Source organism: Nuphar pumila, chromosome 8 (assembly GCF_984573655.1).
Source record: "Nuphar pumila chromosome 8, dmNupPumi1.hap1.1, whole genome shotgun sequence".
In the NCBI taxonomy this organism is placed as follows: Eukaryota; Viridiplantae; Streptophyta; class Magnoliopsida; order Nymphaeales; family Nymphaeaceae; genus Nuphar; species Nuphar pumila.
This window is the reverse complement of record NC_143256.1, coordinates 26,774,331-26,795,984: the sequence shown is the minus strand read 5'-3', so window position 1 is coordinate 26,795,984 and position 21,654 is coordinate 26,774,331. Positions and strand designations below refer to the sequence as shown.

Genomic DNA, 21,654 nt, shown 5'->3' with positions numbered 1-21,654 from the left:
TGCACCTTCATATATTTGAAACTAACATAACATTCTCATTCCTCAAACCCAGATAACGTGCTGTATACGGCCAACTCACATCACAAAATTGTCTGACAAAAAGCAGTGTAAGAATTTATGAAGAAGAAGCTTATTAGACTGCATCATTTTTTTTTCACAATATCATGCATACAACTTGTATAAGATTATACATGATTACATGTGTTCAGATTTGATATCAGTTGTTAAACTAACATTGAAACAGATTTGATATAGGCAGTAAAATGACATAGTTATCTTAGATACCAGTCAACCTAATAATATAGAAATCCGATGTGATATCAAAATTCTAAATATCGTATAATCACATCTAATCACAGTCAACCAACTAACAGGAAAACAGATTTGATACAATCCACGAAATTATCATATTAATCAAGTATTTAAAACTGTCGACAGACCATCATATAAACCATAAGTTTCCATTGTTTTTATGTTTGTGGCATTTGCCATATTTAAAGCTCCTAATTCAGATATGCATCTTATTCAGGAGTTTTCTATGGTCATCTACTTAGTGGGGTGTGCAAACTTCACGGCCATATTGTCCATAATGGACCAGACTCAACCTGCTAACATAAGCCAGTTTAACATTTTCAGAATGAATAGACCAATTCGGCTAACAGAAATTCACCTAAAACATGGTAAGTTTTACTAAATGAGTCAAACCCAGATTAGGCTAACAAGAGGTTACATAAACATGCTATGTACTACTAAATGAAACATACGCAAAAGATCTACTAACAGATGTTAAAATAAACATACATGATACCGATGCACAATAGGCTAACAGCAAACCCATTTGGTTAACAGAGATTTACTTAACATAATAGGATTGGCTAAATGAAACATACGTGGGGTTTAATCCAGAATTTAAGTAAACATGCTAATGTACGGTTAAAGGAAGCATATACAAAATCCGATAACATGATTTAACATAGGCATACTGCGTTTCTCAGCATAAATCAAACACGAATCTGTTAACATCAAGTATTCAACCGTACCCCAACACAGGGCAATCAGACAGGTACATTTGATTCCAAGATTTCTGAACATCTGCCCCTAAGAGAAAAATCAAAATGCTCTCATATGGAAGTTCGAGAAAATACCCACACTCATTAATTGAATACAGTTGCAGGTCCTCCGAAAATCCCCAAACTTAACAAGATCAGTTGTGGTTTCTTTCCACAACCCCATAAATCCCCAATTTGCAAGATCGGTTGGGGTTTCTTTCCATAACACCAGAAATCCCCAAATTAGCAGATGGATTCAGGGTTTCTCAGATATCCAACATAGTATGCAAACCTAAACCCCACAAATCAAGAAATACTTTCATGGTTCTTACGGCTCGGATCTTGTAGCTACCGAAACCCTCAACTCAGATTTGGGTTCTCCGACAGCCAAGAATCGCGTCAAACACTCGGTTCCTTTTTCCGTGACAGACCCATTCACAAACCAATGTCATTCGATACCTACAGAAAAAGCACAGGATCCTACCTGTTTTCCGGCGATTGAAGAAGGAGATGGCTGACGCTGGCTGTGCGAGAAATGCTCGGCCGAACTCCGTGGGTGCTGCCTTGACAACCAAGATCGAGAGCAGGGAGGTTGCCGGTGTTGCAAGAGCAAGGATGGTCGACGTCGATGGTCGTAGAGCTTCCCGACGTCGGTAACCTTGTGTGCAGGCACGCAGCCCACGAGAAGGGAGTGATACAGAGAGAGAGCGAGAGGAGGAAGAGAGATCAGAGGTGAGACCTGCTTTCCCCCCTTTTAGCGAGAGGAGATCGGCAGTTTCGCCCTCCCCTTGAATTTCTTATTTTACCAGAATCGTGCCCTAGGCACGATTCTTGAATCCTGTTATAAATCATAATACAGTCGGGTCCGGGTCTGAACCGTGACCCGCAAATGTCGTTGTACCGGATCCACTCTAACGTGGATCCGGGTCGATTCTCGGATGCGAGATCCACAAGAAACGTGGATCCGGGTCTGAAGTGGATCCACAGGGTGGATCTATTTGGGTCCAAACCCCAATTACCCAAATCTTTTTAATTATAACACTTTTTAATTATTTATTTATTAAACATTACTAATAAGTATATATTTTTGATACTCATATTTATATTTCTTTTTGGATCTGGGTAACGGATCCTGGGCCCAATATGTATAAAATCACTCAAATTTTACAGGTATTACACACCTGGCGAGCCACAGTCACCGTTGTTGGTGGCTCTGAGTTTGCCGGTGAGCTAGCAGGGAAGAAGAGAGGGACAGGAGAGTGAAAACCTCCTGCCGAAAAAACAGAGGGATGGGAGAGATAGACTTACAGACAGAGGTGGGTGGCGCTCCGGCTGGGGCAAGCTCCAACGATCGGGTGGAAGCGCAGGGAGAGATGGGGGTTTGGGTCTCTGGCGTGAGAAGGGGGTCTTCAGTGTGATAGGAGAGAGAGACAGGAGGGCTCACGTGTGAGAGAGAGTGTGAGAGAGACGAAGGAGAGAGAGTCGGGGAGGGGTTCAAGTTTGTTTTCCAGCGATGGAGGGAGACTGAGTGGGAGTCGGGGTTCCGACGAGGTGTAGGGAGAGTGAGTCTGGGAGACGTTGGATCTCGGGCGTGAGAAAGAGACGAGGGAGAGACAGGGGGGTCGGGTTTTGTAAAAAGAAACCCCCCTGTAGGGGGTTAAAATAGACCAAGGGGGGGTGGGGGTCCGACCCAGATCTGGGTTGGATCCGGATCCAATCCTGTTTTTTAAGGACCATGTAGGATTTTACAATTTTATGATGTCGTCTCCATAAAAAATAAATTGTCATCTAATCAAGGCTGATATGACTGATTGGATTGCATTCTAACTCCACCTTGAATGTTGTCCTCACTGAAATTCTTTTCATTAAAAATAACATTTCTTGAAATGCGGATGCACTTATTTTCAACATCATATTATCGGTACCCTTTGTAATCATCAGCATACCCAACAAACTTGCAAATATACGCTTTCTTGTCAAACTTAGTATTCAAAGATGTATCAATATGAACATATCAAATACATTCTTACGCCTTTAGAAAGCTATAATTAGGATGTTGCTCAAATAGTTCATAATATGGTGATTTATGCTGAAGAATTTTCATTGGTAGTATATTAATTATATGGACAGCTATATGAAATGCTTCAGTCCACAAATATAAAGGGGCGCATCCCTCATGCATCGTAGCAAGGGCACTTTCAACGATATGTCTGTGCTTCCTCTTAGCAAGGCCATTTTGCTGAGGGGTTCGGGGACAAGGTAATCTTCGATTAATCCCCTTTTCCTTGAGGTATTCAATAAAATCATTTAAAGAGTACTTGCCTCTACCATCACACTGAAAGTTAAGGATGGACAATGAAAATTGATTGCGAACAAAAGCATGAAATTTCTTAAATAAGAGAACTTCATGTTTATGTTTTATAAAATATATCTAGGTATATCAGGAATGATTATCAATGAAGGTAACATAATAACGACTTTCAGAAGAGGAAGCATTGGGATTTGTCCCCATACATAAGAATAAACAATACCAAATAATTTAGAAGCTCTTTTATTAAAAGAAGTAAATGGAAGTACATGACTCTTTGAAACTTGACAACTAGGACATATTTTATTTGACTCATAACTCAAACTGGACAAATGAACTAAACCATCATAAACAAGTTTCTCAACAAAATTCTTATTACAATGTGCTAGGCAACTGTGCCAGACTCTTGGCTGTTTGGACTCTGAGTCATTGACAAAACAAGAAGATAAAGAGCTTCTAGATTTTTTTGTAGGTTTGGCCGAAACTTGAAGTAGAGGATTCTCATGGAAGAGATACATATTCCTTCGTCTCTCTCCTTCGACGAATGTCCTCTTCATATGAAGATCCTTCACATGAACAAGAGTAAAAACGATGCAAGAATTTGTATCATCAACAAATTTAGAAACAGACACAAGATTCTTTTTGCTATTAGGAACTAGAAACACATTTACTAAAGAAAGATTACAACCAGACATAGGTATGACAACTTTTCCAGTGTGAGTGATGGGGTGGCGAGTCCCATCTCCAGTATTGATTCTATCTCTACCAAAATAAGGATTCAAAACTTTAAATTTACCTTCATCTCCGGTTGTATGATTGGCTTCCCCAGAATCAATGTACCACACTCCTTAGTCATTCTGCTTTAAGTTCAGCCTTGCTATAGCAGCCAAAAGAAGTTGTTTATTCACTGGTAATTGTACATGGTGCCCTGATCCTCCAAATGAACTTGATGCATTCTTTGCTTGAGAGTTTGCCTCCCTGGAATATCTCGGGTCATCTTTATACCAACAATTAGCTTTAACATGAGTATTAGGAAGCGGAAGCAGTCCATGACCTCCCTGATTTCCTCCTCGCTCTCCTCTCTTACCTCCTGTTTCTCTTCCAAAATAGGTCTTTGACAAAAGCACCAGATGATTATCTACAAGACTTGATGAACTTTGAGTTGTACCTGTCAAGCTCATTTCAAATTGAAGAAGCTTTGGCCGCAAGGCTTCAAACGTAGGGAGAGTATCAAAACAAGATAAAGTGTTATAGAAAACACTATATTAAGTTCCTAATCCGTTTATGGCCTGCTGCACCTTGTCCTTATCCAGGACCTCATATCTGATCATGGCAAGTTGAACTGTAATTTCTTTCATCTTATTAAGGTACTCCATAATGGACATAGAACCCTTCTTAAGATTCATAAATTCCTTATTTAAAAACATCACCATTGCCTCTGAAACTTGAAAATATGTGTGCACAAGCTTACCCCACAATTCCATGGTTTTGCAGTCATTAGGGATGTTGACCAAAACTTCTTGTGATAATGAAGACGTGATATAAGCAACTAGTGCTTCATCACGTTTCATCCAAGTAACAAAATCCGGATTTCGAATATGCATTATAGCCACCACAACCCCTTTTTCATCATTTTCTTCCCGCAAAATGAACTCTGGTGGGATCTTGACCGATCCATGCATGTGTCAAGAGAGATCTTGGCTACGAATAAAGGGAGCTATTTAACGTTTCCACCTCCAAAAAAATTGATGCAGTCAATTTTTTAGAAATTTGCTGACTAAGGAAGCTAGCTGAGAGATCAGATGAAGATAAAGAATCCATGTCTGGAAATTTCAAGAAAAGTAGAAATTGTTGCTAACACCCTAACTCGGACTTTTTTTGTTTTTTGCAGATCAGAAATGATTACCAATAATAAATGTTGTCTACAACAAACTTGTAAGACAATAATAAAATGGATACGAAAGGACTTGTAACGGAAAATGATGAAAACTTTTGGAATAATGAGAAGATTTGATTCAGATCTGAATAAAATAGGAACACCGAAAGATTAGATTCAGATAAGCAAAATACTGATTTTTTTTATGAGGAACAAAATAAACCCAAATCAATATTGGGTTTCCTATTTTTTAAATGACGTCCTTTGAAGAAGACTTGAATGACGTCAATGTAGAAGAAATCAAGAAAACTTGATTTTGGGTTTATGATGATAAGAAAATGCAAGTAGGGTTTCTTTGAAGGAAATAAAAAGTAAAATTATAGAGAAAAAGTTGAAAAATGGTAGAAAGAAGGTATTAGAAAGAGTGGAAGAGATATTAGATGAGAGAGGACAAGAAACAAAGGAAGAGCCAAGTATTTTTTTGGACTTACCATGGTGGAAGATCGAGACCCAATCGTTGCTCTGATACCTTGTAAGAACAGAGCATCACCAAGAGCAAAGGAAGATGAGAGGAGAAAATAGGGTTGCAGCCAAAGCAGATTCGACACACCCCATTGTGGGTCGTGGATGATTATTAACATTTAAATGTTACAAAAATACCCACATGAGAATACAAATAAGACATGGGCAATAAAGGAAAAATAAAATAATAAAGTACATGACTATTACAAACTTTATAAAGACTTCATCATGGGTCTGGATCCAGATTTTGATCCAGACCCGAAACCTCATGTTCCAATACTCTCAGATGAAACTTGCATAAGAAATAATTAATAAATCTAGACTAACTAACGAAAAAAGGTGGATACTCCAGCAGTTATCAATGCAAAGATGAGGGTCAATGATGAAACTCCTTTTAGAAGATCCTACGCCTTATCGTAAGTTGATTGAGTCTCTAACATATTTATCTATCACTAGGCCAAACATATCACATGCGGTTCACAGTGCAAGTCAATTTCAACACTGGCCTACCACTGTTCACATGGCCATTGTCATGCATATTGTCAGATATGTAAAGGAGACAATGACAAAAGGAATTTTCTTATCATCTTCTTCATCTCTTAGTTTAATTGCTTATACTGACTCTAATTGGGGTGGTAACCCCAATGATCGTATTTCTACTATAAGGTATTGTGTTTTTCTTGGCAATTTGTTGATACCATGGAAATGTAAGAAACAACAGAAGGTGTCACTGTCTTCAACCCTAAATATAGGGCGATGGTGACCACTACCACTGAAATTATATAGTTGCGGAGTGTGCTTAAACAGATGGGAGTCACCATCTCTACTCCTTCAAAGATGTGTTGCGATAACAAAAACACATCTTACATTGCTAGCAATCACACTTTTCATGAACAGACAAAACACGTAGAGATGGATTGCCATTATGTTCATGATGAATTTTTGAATGGCACTATGAAACTTTCATGTCACATCCGAATGTCAACTTGCAGATTTCTTCACCAAAGCTTTGCCATCTCCCCGGTTCTCTTTCCTTCTAGGCAAACCTTTGGTGATCTCACTTTCAGTTTCAGTGAGGGTGTTAAAATATATACATATTTATATATGTATATACCTTTTATATAGATATACATTTATATGTATATATATTTTTTATGTAATTAATAATGCCCTCTAGGGGCATTTTAGTCTTTTTCCTTCTTATGTAACAGTAGCTGCCCATTAGGGGTAGCATTGTAATTCTTCTTTTTCTTTTCTTTCTTTGTTTGTCTTTTCACTAAAGTGAAAGGACCTTATTGTAAAAGGCTCTTAGAGTTGTTGGAGACATCCCAACAACTATATTTATACTCATTGGGCCCTCTCCAAGGGCTCTAAGAGCCCTCTTGTGGCCTGTTTAAAGCGGCTCCTTGCCTCTCTCCTTTGTGTTTGTCTCAAGCATTTCAATACATATTATTTTTTATATTTTGTGTGTTCTCTCTCTTATACTCTTTGTAACTTATTGTATTTTGCCCATTAGAGGCTTGTGTGTTTTGTGCACTCTTTGCAACCCTTAGTGACATTGTATTCGTGCACATTTGGTTTCATTACACCTATTACAATAATATACAAACAATATAAAATATATTTGCATATAAATATGTATATATATGTAAATACAAAAATCTAATCATATATACATATAGATGTATATATTTTAACACCACCCTCAAACTGACGGTGTGATCACTGAAAGTTTGCCTAGAAGGAAGAAAAAACGAGATGACAAAACTTTGGTGAAGAAATATGCAAGTTGATATTTTGACATCATGTACGAAAGTTCAATAGTGCCCTTCAGAAATTTGTCGCGAACGTAATGGCAGTCCATCTCTATGTCCTTTGTTCGTTCATGGAAGGTGTTATTGCTAGCAATATAGATCACGCTCTTATTATCGCAACACATCTTTGATGAAATGGAGATGATGACACTCATATTTTTGAGTAAACTTGTCAACCAAACAATTTTAGTAGTAGTGGTGGCCATCACCCTATATTCAGCTTTAGTGGAGGACAATGATATCTTTTGTTGTTTCTTACGTCTCCGTGATATCAATGAATCACCAACAAAAACACAAAATCCTGTGATAGAAATATGATCGTTGGGGTTACCGCCCCAATCAGAGTCAGTATAAACAATTAAACTAGGAGATGAATAGGAGGATAAGAAAAGCCCTTTTGTCTCTCTCTCCTTCAGATATCTAATAATACACATGGTTGTTGTCATGTAGTAGAGGCATGCTGAAATTGACTTATACTATGAATCATATTTGCTATATCTGGCCTGATCATAAATATGTAAGAAAATCAATTGACGATAAGGAATATGATCTTCTAATGGAGTTCTATCATTGGCCCTCATCTTTGCATTGATCACTTCTAGAGTATTCACTTTCTTTTCATCACTTAATCCACATTTGGCAATTATAACTTATGCAAGTTTCATCTGAGAGAGCACATACCCTCTAGGAGAATATGCAACTTCGATACCTAAAAAATGCCTTAGAAATTCAAGGTCAAACATATCAAAATTTCTTTTAAAAATATTTTTAATTGATTCAATGCCTTCTTTATCATTTTTAGTGATAATCATATCAACATATAATAGCAAAATAGTTATATTGTTTCCTGCATTTCTAACAAAGAGACCTATGTCAGTATAACAAGAGACAAAACCGCTATTAATAACAACTCTTCTAAATCGATCATTCCAAACCTTTAGAACTTGTTTAAGACCATAAAAAACCTACTCCTTATCGCCACTTGTTTGCCACTAAAGAGCACATACCATATATACTTCTTCACAAAGATCGCTATTGAGAAAAACATTCTTGACATCTAACTGATAGATAGGCTACTGTTTGATGGATGTTAAGGCAATTAAAGTCCTAACACTAGTCATCCTAGTAATAAGGGCAAAGGTTTCTTCATAATCCTTACCATACTCTTGTGAATATCCTTTTGTAATTAACCTAGCTTTATATCTTTTTAAAGAGCCATCACTTTTGGTTTTCACTTTAAAAACTCATCAACATCAAATAGCCTTTTTTTCTAATAGTAGACTTACTACTTTCCATGTGTTGACTTTGTTGAGAGCTTTTAATTCTAATTTCATGGCATGTACCCAATGTGGATGTTGTTTAGCTTCATGAAAATTTGAGGGTTCATGATAAGCATGAATCACCATCAAACAAGCTCTTTATCTTAGGGAAAACGATTCATAGGACAAACCTTTGAGGAGGCCTAGTAATCCTAGGAGTTTTTCTAGGTAATGATTCCTCTAGATGTTCTTCTAATGAAAGATTTTGTGAATAATTTTCAAAAACACTTTGATGTTTTTCTCCCTCACACACAGTATAAACACGAACTTCATTGGAGTTGTCATTAAGGGAGTTATCCCTATCAATATCAAGAGAAATACTCTCATCACCACATTCAATGTCATTACAATTAATTGATACATCGAAATTATTTTTAGGCAATAAGTCAAAAAGAAAAGAGTAGTCTACTTCCTCCTTAGGTTCACTTTGTTCAAAACCATTTTGGCATTTCTTGAAATATATAATTTGTTATTTTTAAAATCATAACATCTATATCCTTTTTTATTTTCACCATACCCTATGAAAGCACATTCAAGAGCTTTTGGTGAAAGTTCCTTTTCTTGGAAAAGAACAAAACATTTGCAACCAAACACTTAATTTTTTGAAATCCGGGGATATTTTAACAATTTTTCAAAAAAAGAATTTTTTTTAGAGAAGGCATTCTATTGATAAGATATATAACGGTAAGCGCAACTTCGGTCAAAAAACATTTGAGAATATTTTTGGAAATGAAAAGGGTTCTAGTGGTTTCAACAATGTGCTTATGCTTCCTCTCCGTAAGGCCATCTTGTTGAGGAGTTTTTGGACAAGATCTTTGGTGAATAATTTTATTTTTTTTAAAATAATTTTAAAATTCGTTTGTCATATATTCACCCCCCTAATCGGATCTAAAGATATCTTGGTTTGAAATTGGTTTTTGATAAGAGCATGAAATTCTTCAAAGATGAAAAAAAAATCGGATTTGAACCTAAGAAAATACACTCAAGTATACCTAGTATAATCATCAACAAAAATAACATAGTAAGAATATTCTTTCTTTGACATGACCGACATTGTTATCCATACATCTGAATACACTAACTTGAAAGGTTTTTTAGAGATAAAGTTACTATTAGGAAAATGAGATTAATACATTTTTTCAAGAATACAGTCATTGCAAGTAGATTCCTTTTCATTACACAAATTTTTCAAGAATGGATAGCAATACAATTTAGAGGCACTTGAATAACTAAGTTTTTTGTGCCAAGTGAAAACATTCTTAGATTGAATACGATTACAAAAATATTTGGAAGGTAAAGACAAAAAATTCATATAGTAAAGATCTCCTCTCCTATGGCCTTGCCCAATTAGCTTTTTGGATCGGAGATCTTGCATAGAGTAATCCGTAGGTGAAAAAGAGACTTTACAACTATGATCGGATATTTGAGAAACCGAAGAGATGTTTAAGTTAAGTTTTGGAATAATTCTAATTTTTAAAACAAAGAATTCCTTTGATTTGCTTAAAACTTTATCTAGGTTTCCTATACCATTGACATCTAAGGATGTACTATCGGTGGTAGAAACAAAAGATTTAAAAGAGTTGGTGCTTTGTGTTAAAATGTAAAACTGTACATATATGTATATATAATAATATTATATTATTATATATATATATAAATACATTTTTCATTTCTGTAATTTTTTTTCTTTATTTTTATTTTTTGTGTTTATGTCATCTAGTTCAGTTTGAACTAGAATGACTGTTGCTAGTCAAGTCCTGTCCAGACTTGACTAGCAATAGAGCTGTTGGACTGACACAGTCCAACAGCTCTTAATAGAGCTGTTGGACTGACACATTCCAACAACTCTAAATAGAGCTGTTGGACTGTGCCCAACAGCTCTATTGAGTCCTCTTTCAGTTGTGTATATAAAGGGGTGCAGCCCCTCTTGTATTTCACTCCAATGCTTCTTAAGCAATTGGTTTTTCATATCAATAAAGAATACATTTTTATTTTTATTTTGTTTCCAGTTATACCCTTTTTAAGGGTTATGCTTTAGTGTCATTCTTGACACTTGCTCTTGTTAATCTAAGCTCGTGTTTCGAAGATCCCCATTTCATTTCATGGTATCAGAGCCGCAGAAGTACTAAATCTTGAGGAAAATCTGCCTCGGTTTCCGTGCCCGTTTGCAAAAGTGTTCGCCACTTGAAGAGAAGTGTTTTATCACTTCATTGGAGAGGATTTCACATCTTGTTGTATTGTTTTTTTTTTTTTTCTTTCTTTTTCATTTTCCTTCTTGCTTCTCTTCTATCCCTATTCTTTCTCTCCTTGTAATCGATGGATGACAATGATAAAGTCACCATCATGCCTATGAAACTAAGTGATACGAACTATGTAACATGGGCTTCAATCATGAAGCACCATATATGGGGAAAAGGCTTATGGGGGATTGTGGATGGTTCCGATTCGGAACCTAAGCTATCTCTTACTAAAAAGGAGGGAGATAAAGAGGTCCCTCTATCGGAAGAAGAGAAAATCAAGGCTATTGCCTCATACGAGAAGAAATGGAAAGAATGGAGAATATCTCATGCGAAGATAATGTCATGGCTTATCAATAGCGTTGACATTAAAAAATGCTCAAGTCTTGCCAAATTTGATCATGCTGATAAGGCATGGGAATACCTTAAGAATATGTATTCCCTTAAAGATATTGCACACGTGTGCAACCTCCAAGAAAAAGTTCGAATGATGACACAAGGACACAAAACTATTCGTGAATATTACAATGGGTTGTCCGAACTTTGGGAAGAACTTTCCCTTTTAGAACCAAAGTGGCATTGTGCCGAAGACATCGAGCTTCGTCAGAAACAACTCGATGCTGAACATTTTTACCAGTTTATCACTGGATTAAGGCCGGAATTTGAAACCACTAAATCGGCCCTACTTCACCGGGGAAAAATTCCTTCTATTGTTGAAACTATTGAAGAGTTAACAATGGAAGAAAATCGTCTCCGGAAAGGTTCTTTAAAAATTGAAGATGATTCCGTTTTAGCCGTGTCTAGACCAGGGAATCATGTTCGATCATATAGGCCTCCTCACTTTAACTGACAAAATGGTGACTATGATAAGAAGAAAGTTATTTGTCATCACTGTCATGAACCGGGACACTACAGGCCACAATGTCCCAAACTTAAGGAGCTGAGAGAAAAAAAAGCTGCAACTGCTGGATCGGAGCCTAAAGATCAGGATGCACCAGTTTCCCTGGCCCAACTAATGGAGATTCTTCAGCCTCTCATCAAAGGTGCCTCTTCCTCATCTGAAGCTTCAACCGGCGCAGCAGCCTCATCTTTTTCTGATCTAGGTAAAATTTCTTGGCTTCTTGACTCTGGTGCATCTTTTCATATGACCCCAAATAATCAAAGTCTATCCAAATGTGTTAAAAATAAAACAAGTGTGTCAAAGGTCTTTACTGCTGATGGGACTTCTCTTGAAATAGAAGGAATAGGAAATTTTGAAAAAATTTCTAAAACAAATTTTTTTTATTCCAGAAATTAGACATGTTCCCAAATTAAATTTAAATCTTTTATCTGTATCTCAAATTTCTGATTATGGGTGTAATATTTTTTTTTCTTCTCATGGTTGTTGGGTACAGGATCGCCAGTCAGGCAAGCTGATTGGGGAAGGCCATAGAGAAGGAGGACTCTATTACATGGATTTTTTGGAAATGCCGAAGAAAGCTTTTTGTTATAATATTCAAAAAATAGAGTTGGAACTGTGGCATAAGAGACTTGGTCACCCACATATAGCCAAAATCCAACATTTTCCAAATCTAGGGAAATTTTGTAACTCTGAATCATTTGATTGTAAAGATTGTATTCTCGGCAAAATGAAAAGATTACCATTTCAAAACAGAACCTTTTTCTCTTCAAGACCACTTGAATTAATACACTCGGATGTTTGGGGTCCTGCACCAGTAATTTCTAAAGGAGGATTTGTTTACTATGTTATTTTTGTCGATGATTTCTCCCGACATACGTGGATGTACTTTCTCAAACATAAGTCTGAAGTATTTTCATACTTTCAAACTTTTCATAATATGGTTAAAAACAAGTTTCAAAATGATATTACTATTTTTCGCACAGATTCAGGGGGAGAGTTTTTATCCACAGATTTTCAAAATTATCTTAAATTGCATGGCATCACACATCAAAGATCTTGTCCTTATACACCTCAACAAAATGGACTGGCAGAACGAAAACATCGCCATATTATAGAAACTACTAGGACTTTATTAATAGCAAATCAAGTCCCGAAAGACTTTTGGGCAGAAGCTGCCTTAACTGCCACCTATCTCATTAATAGGATGCCATCTTCTTCGTTACAAAATATCACTCCCATTGAAAAACTTATGAACATTTCTCCAGACTACTCTAGACTAAGAATATTTGGGTGCAAATGTTTCATATTTACTGACAAAAATGATAAACTTTCCCCTCGTGCGATTCCCTGTGCCTTTTTAGGATATGCTGAAAACCAGAAAGGTTATAGATGTTTTGACTTCAAAAATAATAAACTATATGTGTCTAGAAATGTTTCCTTTCTTGAAAAGGAGAGCTTCTTTGATTTTAGAAAATTAAAAGACGTCACTGAGTACTCATTTTTGCTAGATCTAACATCAACATCTGATGAATATGACCTTGACTGTAACTTTGATGATGATCAAAGAATTATTGATCTTAATGTTGAAAATGAAGAAGTTCATAGAGATACTAGTATTCAATATTCCAGGCGACAAGAGTCTAATCCTCCATGTGCACTTGAGAAATATTCTAACATTCCAACTAGACAATCAACCCGAATCTCGAGGCCTCCAGGAAAGTTTGTATCATACGAGTCTTTCTCACCCACATATAGGGCAGTTATTGCATTAATTCACTCATATGAAGAACCATCCACATATTTTCAAGCAAAAAATGATATCAAATGGATAGAAGCCATGAAAGCTGAATTAGATGCACTTGAAAAGGCTTCTACATGGAATATTCAAGATCTTCCTCCAGGGAAGAAAACTATAGGATGTCGATGGGTTTATAAAATTAAAACCAAGAGTGATGGTACTCTTGAAAGATATAAAGCCCGTTTAGTAGCCAAAGGTTATGCCCAAGAATATGGGATTGATTATGAAGAAACCTTTGCTCCGGTGGCTCGTATGACTACTGTCCGAACCTTAATTGCCTTAGCTTCTATCAAAAAATGGTCTATTTTTCAAATGGATGTCAAAAATGCTTTTTTAAATGGAAAGCTAGTTGAAGAAGTATATATGGAACCCCCTCTTGGTCTAAGTATTCCTAAGGGTAAAGTCCTTCGCTTAGAAAAAGCTCTTTATGGACTTAAACAAGCACCAAAAGCTTGGTATGATAGGTTTAGTCGTGTTATGATTGATATTGGTTTTCAATTCTGTTTAACTGACACTGCTTTGTTTATTAAGAATTCTGATGCAGGGATCATTGCGCTTCTTCTCTATGTGGATGATATGATCATCACCGGAAGCGATAAACAGGGAGTTGAAACAATCAAAACACTTCTTAAATCTCATTTTGAAATGACTGATTTGGGTTTGTTGAGATATTTTTTAGGCATTGAAGTTGCTTATTCTCCTAGAGGATATTTATTATCTCAGACTAAATTTGCTTTTGATATTGTTTTCAGGTCTGGTATTACTGATGATAAGAAAGTCGACACTCCAGAAGTTGTTAATGTTAAAATGAAGATTGATGATGGAGAACTTCTTGCAGACCCTACTCCTTACAGACAGCTTGTCGGGGCACTTTCCTATCTATCCATTACCAGACCAGATATAACACATACTGTTCATACATCTAGTCAATTTCAACATGCTCCTACTTCTGTTCATATGGGAGCAGTCATGCGTATTATCAGATACATCAAGTCCTCTCTTTCACGAGGACTTTTCTTATCTTCCACCTCTTCTCTTGATTTAATTGCATATACTGATGCTGATTGGGGAGGTGATCCCAATAACAGACACTCAACCACTGGCTTTTGTGTCTTTTTAGGGGAATCATTAATCTCGTGGAGGTGTAAAAAGCAACAGAAGGTATCTCTCTCATCCACCGAAGCTGAATACAGAGCCATGACAACCACGACCATGGAAGTAGTTTGGCTCAGACGACTGCTTGCTGACATGGGAGTTGAAGCAACAAAGGCTTCACAAATGTGTTGTGACAACAAAAGTGCGATCTATATTGCCAGTAACAGAACATTCCACGAACGCACCAAACACATCGAAATGGATTGTCACTACGTCAGAGAGGAATATCTACACGGGATAATTGATCTGCCATATGTCACTTCAGAATATCAGTTAGCAGACTTCTTTACAAAGCCTCTTGCTGCTCCCCGATTTCACTTTCTCTTAGACAAACTTTCGCTCATTGTACCGTAAGTTTGAGGGGGAGTGTTAAAATGTAAAACTGTACATATATGTATATATAATAATATTATATTATTATATATATATATAAATACATTTTTCATTTCTGTAATTTTTTTTCTTTATTTTTATTTTTTGTGTTTATGTCATCTAGTTCAGTTTGAACTAGAATGACTGTTGCTAGTCAAGTCCTGTCCAGACTTGACTAGCAATAGAGCTGTTGGACTGACACAGTCCAACAACTCTTAATAGAGCTGTTGGACTGACACATTCCAACAGCTCTAAATAGAGCTGTTGGACTGTGCCCAACAACTCTATTGAGTCCTCTTTCAGCTGTGTATATAAAGGGGTGCAGCCCCTCTTGTATTTCACTCCAATGCTTCTTAAGCAATTGGTTTTTCATATCAATAAAGAATACATTTTTATTTTTATTTTGTTTCCAGTTATACCCTTTTTAAGGGTTATGCTTTAGTGTCATTCTTGACACTTGCTCTTGTTAATCTAAGCTCGTGTTTCGAAGATCCCCATTTCATTTCACTTTGTTCGAATAAAAGAGTAGCATTCGAAGTCATGTAAAAAAAACACCCGAATCAAGAATCCAATAAGACATACCGGGAGGTGATGAGACCGCGACATCGGAAGTAGATGAGATAGAGGAGTTGTTCTTCATGAATTGTTGGAGAGTTTCTGTAAGTTGAGCAATGGATTCTTTAACGTCTCCATTTGCTTTGTACGACTTTTCTCAAACGAAAGCCATTTTCTTCTTAAGCTTGGGACAATCAGGTTTGATATGTCATAGCTCGTTGCAAAAGTAGCATACAATCTTTCTTCCTTCACCATAGTTATTTTTTTTTCAAATTAGGAGGTTTATACACTTTTATGTTGTTCTCCGGTCTAGAAACTGCATGAACTTCACCAACTTCCTTGTTCATTAAAAGATGAGTCTCCTCTTGGCAAAGTTCGGCTAGTACTTTATTATGGGGAGGAGGAGAGGTCTTATGGAGTAAAGATTCAAATTCGGGATGGTGGCCGTGAAGGAATTAAAAAAAGTGTTATTTCTCTATTTGACGTTGCCTCATCTCAATAGCTCTTTCTTTCCATTAAGGTCCAGGAAGAGCAAGTTCATCCCACAATGGGGATTATGTACTATAGTAATCATGAATATTCATATTGCCCTGGTTTGTAGATCTTACTTTTTCTTGCAAGAAACAATGCCTAGAAAGGTCTTTTTGTGTATATATACCTTTCATAAAAATCCAAGCTCCGATGGCTTTTCTATACTGCGCAAAATTAACACAAATTTTGAGCTCAACGTTGCTCATAAACCATGTCAATATCTTAGCATATTCACTTTCTCAATCCTCCATTTTAGATTGGTTTTATTGATTAGCCTTCACTTTTTCTTCTTCATTTAGAGCTCTCTCTTGACCCATTTCATTCTTGATAAGCTTCAATTGTAGCTCGGGAACCTTGCCACAAACATAGCCCCAAAGTTTCTTCTTTTGAAGTTGTTCTCCATAGCAGCCGCCCGCTTCATGTAGTTGGTTCTATTTAATTTCAATGTACGATCGATCTTTGAATCTTTATCGGCCATGACGAGGAAGAGAGAGAAGAAAGGTGAAGAAAAGAAATATGCTTGAAGCACACAATCTCCACGAGTACTACAATCAATAAGGCCCAAGGGTGAAAGCACCTAGGATCTTTGATACCATGTAATGAAACCAAATATGCACAAGAACAATGTTATTAAAGAGATACAAAGTGTGCACAAACATAAAAGCCTCTAATAGGCCAAATACAGTAAGCCACAAGGTCTAACACAATCCACTCACACTCACAAAGAGTAAGGGGAAGAGAGAGAGAACACAAAATATAATAAATAAAAATGTATTGAAAATGTTTGAGACTAGCATTACTTGAGAGAAGGGGGAGATCCCCTTTATATACAGAAGGAAGGCTCAATAGAGCTGTTGGGAGCTCCCAACAGCTCTATTTGGTGCCCTTATGAAAACGGGAAAAAGAAAAAATGTAAAAATAAAAAGGACAAATGTACCCCTAATGGGCACAACCTATTACAGTGACTGAAATGACTAAAATACCCCTAATGAGTATAACCTATTACAATAATGTACAAGCAATAATATATATATATATATATATATATATATATATATCAGTGTTGTGAAAAGCGTTGAGGCGTAGCGAGGCGCTCCACCAAAATCTGAGGCGAGGCGTAAAGCGTAAGCCTAAAACAAAAATTAAACTTAAAAAAACTATAAAAAATATCTAAAGTTATAAATAAATAAATAAATCTTTATTGATGAAGCAACAACCAACATGAAATAATAAATCTCAAATAAATACTGAAAAAATATGAGATTAACATGTAAATAAATACTGAAAAAATATGAGATTAACATGTAAAAGTAACATTAATGCAACAATCTATGTAAGTATCTAAAAAATAAAACATGGGCATTCATTAAATAAAAAATTAACATTAACAACGAAATGCATCTTAGCATTAACAATACCATGTCATAATGAGAAAATGTAAACATTAGAAACCAAAATTCTCTTCAATTAAAATGATCTCTTGCCGCATTTGCAGAAAAAAAAAACAGAGCTAAAAAAACATCTATTGAGAACATTGCATCTATGCAGAAATCAATATTAAAATCTGATAAGTCAAAATTAATATTAAAAGTATATCATGTCATTAATATTGTGATCTATGAAGAAAATTCAGGTTATTTGACAACACCTTAGAATGATTTTCATTCAAACAATAAATAACATCCAAACGTGATATCAATGTCCAAACAAATATTCTAAATCTTAAAGACCATTTAGATTATACTGTATAAGGAGGAAAGAGGATAAAGACAGCACAATATAATTTAATGCAACAAGAGAGCATCCAATGAACAAATTTTTGTTTTTTTCAACAAGGGAACATCCAATGAAAATAAAATGCTAATACAAATACAACAAGGGAACATAAAGTAGAACAATACAGCAATTTACTGTTTGCACATGCTAATAAAAACCATTCATTATAAATGAAATGCAAACGACACTCATTTCAACAATATAAAAACAAATCAGGAAACAAAAAAAGAAACCAGCTAAAGTTTTTCAACAGACACTATATGGGATGTTATTCATCGCATGGATGAATGGCATCAGGTTGACCTCTACCATCGAAAGTAGAGGTCACGCGTGGGCTGCAAAATCCATCAAATGTTGCAACGAATGGTCTAGACCTGCTAAAGGCATCCACGCTCATCTAAAGGAGATGGGACGCTGCACTAGACATGCCTGTGATAGCACGCTAACAGCACAACAGTTGCAGAGTTGCTGATTTTTGCAGACACTCGTTGAAAGGGGGGAAGAGCATCAACGATTGAGAGAGAGGGGGGAAAGAGCACACCTGACCTCCGAGAGAGGGAGAGCGAGCCGGCTCAGTGGTGGCGACGTGGGTAGGTGAGGAGAGGGGAGCGCGAGCTGGAGATCGAGCAGGCGAAGGAGGAGCGTGAAAATACCTTTTTAAAACTGCATGAAAACCCCTAATTTCTGGTCAAATGGGGGCTTTGACTCTCATTTGACCAAAAAATTAGAAGCGTATACGCCTTGGCTTGAGGCGCGCCTCGCCCTGAGGCGTGCGCCTCAAGGCGTATGAGGTGCACGCCTCGAGCCTTTTGCGCTTTATATGTGCGCCTCAAGGCAAAAAGCCCCTCGCCTTGAGGCGAGGCACGCTTTTGTGCCTTGAGGCGCGTTTTTAATAACATATATATATATATATGTACATACACAAATCTAATAATATATATACATATAGATGTATATATTTTAACATATTTACATAGATACTCCATTTCTATTCATGTACCATGCCCCCATACCAGTCTTACTGAAAAAACTACATAAAATTCTCTATATCTTTGTATCAACAGATTTATCCATATAGCATAGGTGTTGAATGAAAGTTCTCAGCTAGATCAAGCGCTTTTCCTTCCCCACCCCCACATTCACCGACCACACATTGGCTGGCCTCCAGTTGGTAAAACCCTTGAGGTATCTACCCACTGGGGAGTAGGAATTGGTCACAATTTTAAATCTGGTCATGCTGTCCTTTAGGCAATAAAAATCTGTTAACCATACATATCCTGGGATTTGTCTATACAGATTTTTTTTTGAAAGGCAAGCTGGGGTTAGTCAGACCCCCACCAGTTATTATTCAACGTACCACTGGGTTTTGAACCTGCATCGTCCCACCACAAGGAGACTGCACTGACAGCTCCTACCAACCATGCCGAGCCTCCATGGCTGTTAAGATCTGATGTTGTACAAATTACCTACTGAGTGGATGTGGACCAGTTGTCTTGCTGATGACAACTCTTAACCCCATGGCTGTTAAGAGCTGTACTATCTGTTTTGCTAAAAATAATTACATTATTATGTTTCCTGTATACTTCATTAACAATCCTGCACAAACATCAATTGTCTGATCAGAGTGGCCAAGAGCACAGTGGACCAGACCAAGAGAGAGAGAGAGAGAGAGAGAGAGAGAGAGAGAGAGAGAGAGAGAGAGAGAGAGAGAGAGATCTTTCTCATATCTGGATGAAGATACTTCAAAGACGGAGTATGGTAGTGAAAATATGATTATCTGTGTTGCAACTCTTTGTTACTCCATGTAATTTTCTGCTGTTGGTTTTTGTAGATAGGCCCATGGCACATTGCCGATCAATATAAAGGTCAGGTGAGGGAGATAACATTCAGATCAGTTTGTAATAGTCCGATGTGCCCTCCAGACACAGCTATGACCGAGTGGCAGCATGTTGTTCTGTCAAGCAATAAGATGAACCTGGTATTTATCAATCTGATACAGTTTTCAAATTCTTCGGGTTGGTTTCCTGTGCTGACTTTTCTTGAACTTTGACAATATTTTATTATTCAGGTATTTGAGTCAGTACAGCAGGCACATGATGTACCTTTCGGATCATACTTTGAAGTACTGTACTATCTCCAAGTTTTCTTAATCATGCTTCTGTTGATAAATTTATTTTCTGATATCAGAGCTTAAAGGCGATCAAACTTGTCATGTTCCAGAATGAAACGTTACAATTTTTTGTTGGGATAGAAAACTGAGATAATTAAGTGGTACTTCTGTACTTGAGGCTGCAGAAATGTTCACAACTCCACAGTTTTTAGTCATTAGGAAATTCAGTCTTTTTGAACTTAGGTTTGACCGGAATATACACTTTTAGAAAAAGAAGCTGCATGTTTTTTGTTTATCCGATATGCAACATGTATGTTCAATTCGGAAACTTAATATATAGCATTATTCAAAGTGATTTATTGGTGCTATGGCCTTTGAGGCCTTGACAAGTTTCTGAGAAACAAATCTGGTGATAAATGAAAATGCTGCTTGAGGTGGCTTCAAGCATGCATAGCTGTTTTAGCAGGCACGATGTAGAACTGAAATCGCTCCAAGATCTACTTATCTACATATATTATAGGCTACTATATGCTGGCCAAAGACACATTTTTCTTCTCTGGCTTAAGCATGTGTTAAGGAGAAATGTAAGACAAGTATCACATTTATGTCATCTGTTCCCTCTCTGGCTTAAGTAGGTTGATACTTTGAAGGGCAAAGTTTTGAGTGCTTAATCTGAAATTACAAATGTATTTTTTACAGCTTAGCAGAAAACATGTATTTGGTTATGCATTTTTCATGTCAGTGTATTTTTAGAGTGACTCATATTACACTAAAATATGACGGAAAAAAAAACCTTAATTGATTTTGTCCAAAACTTAATTTTTAGTAAATAAATAATGATAGAAACATCTACTGGTTTGAATTAAGGTTGCCAAACTAGGAAGCGTAAGCAGGAAACGATACGGAAGCGAGAAACGATGCATGATTTTAAAATATACATGAAGTGGGAAGCGAGAAGTAAAAAAAAGAAATTAAGAATTGAATGAGAATCAAAATGAAATACAAATAAAAAACTCAAATAAAAATGACTAATATTAAATTTCATGATTTTTTTGTGTAAGAATTAAAGTTTTAACAAAATCTAAAAAATAATGACTACCAATTTAGCGAAAGCACATGGAAGTGAGTGAGAAGAGTCAGAGAAAACACATAAAAAACATGAAAAGTTGAGTAAGAGAACATATAATAAGAATAAATGAAGCATGTGGAAAGCATAGGAGAAACATTGGAGATTTGAGGTTCTCATCAAGTTTCGGAAGCGAGGAATATCGTGCTGCCAAAGCGAGTTTTTGGGAAGCAAGCTTCCCACCTATATAAGAAGCCTTTAGTAA

At 36.5% G+C, this 21,654-nt stretch overlaps 1 protein-coding gene across 1 annotated transcript in view; it reads left to right on the top strand.

Moving 5' to 3' along the window:
- Positions 1-21,654, top strand: part of LOC149829847 (BAG-associated GRAM protein 1-like) — a 145,915-nt gene that overhangs the window by 111,154 nt on the left and 13,107 nt on the right. Inside the window, exons 14-15 of the mRNA XM_090016117.1 lie at positions 20,045-20,191; positions 20,282-20,335. Coding sequence (XP_089872243.1) covers positions 20,045-20,191; positions 20,282-20,335 — 201 coding nt within the window. The remainder of the gene's footprint in view (positions 1-20,044; positions 20,192-20,281; positions 20,336-21,654) is intronic.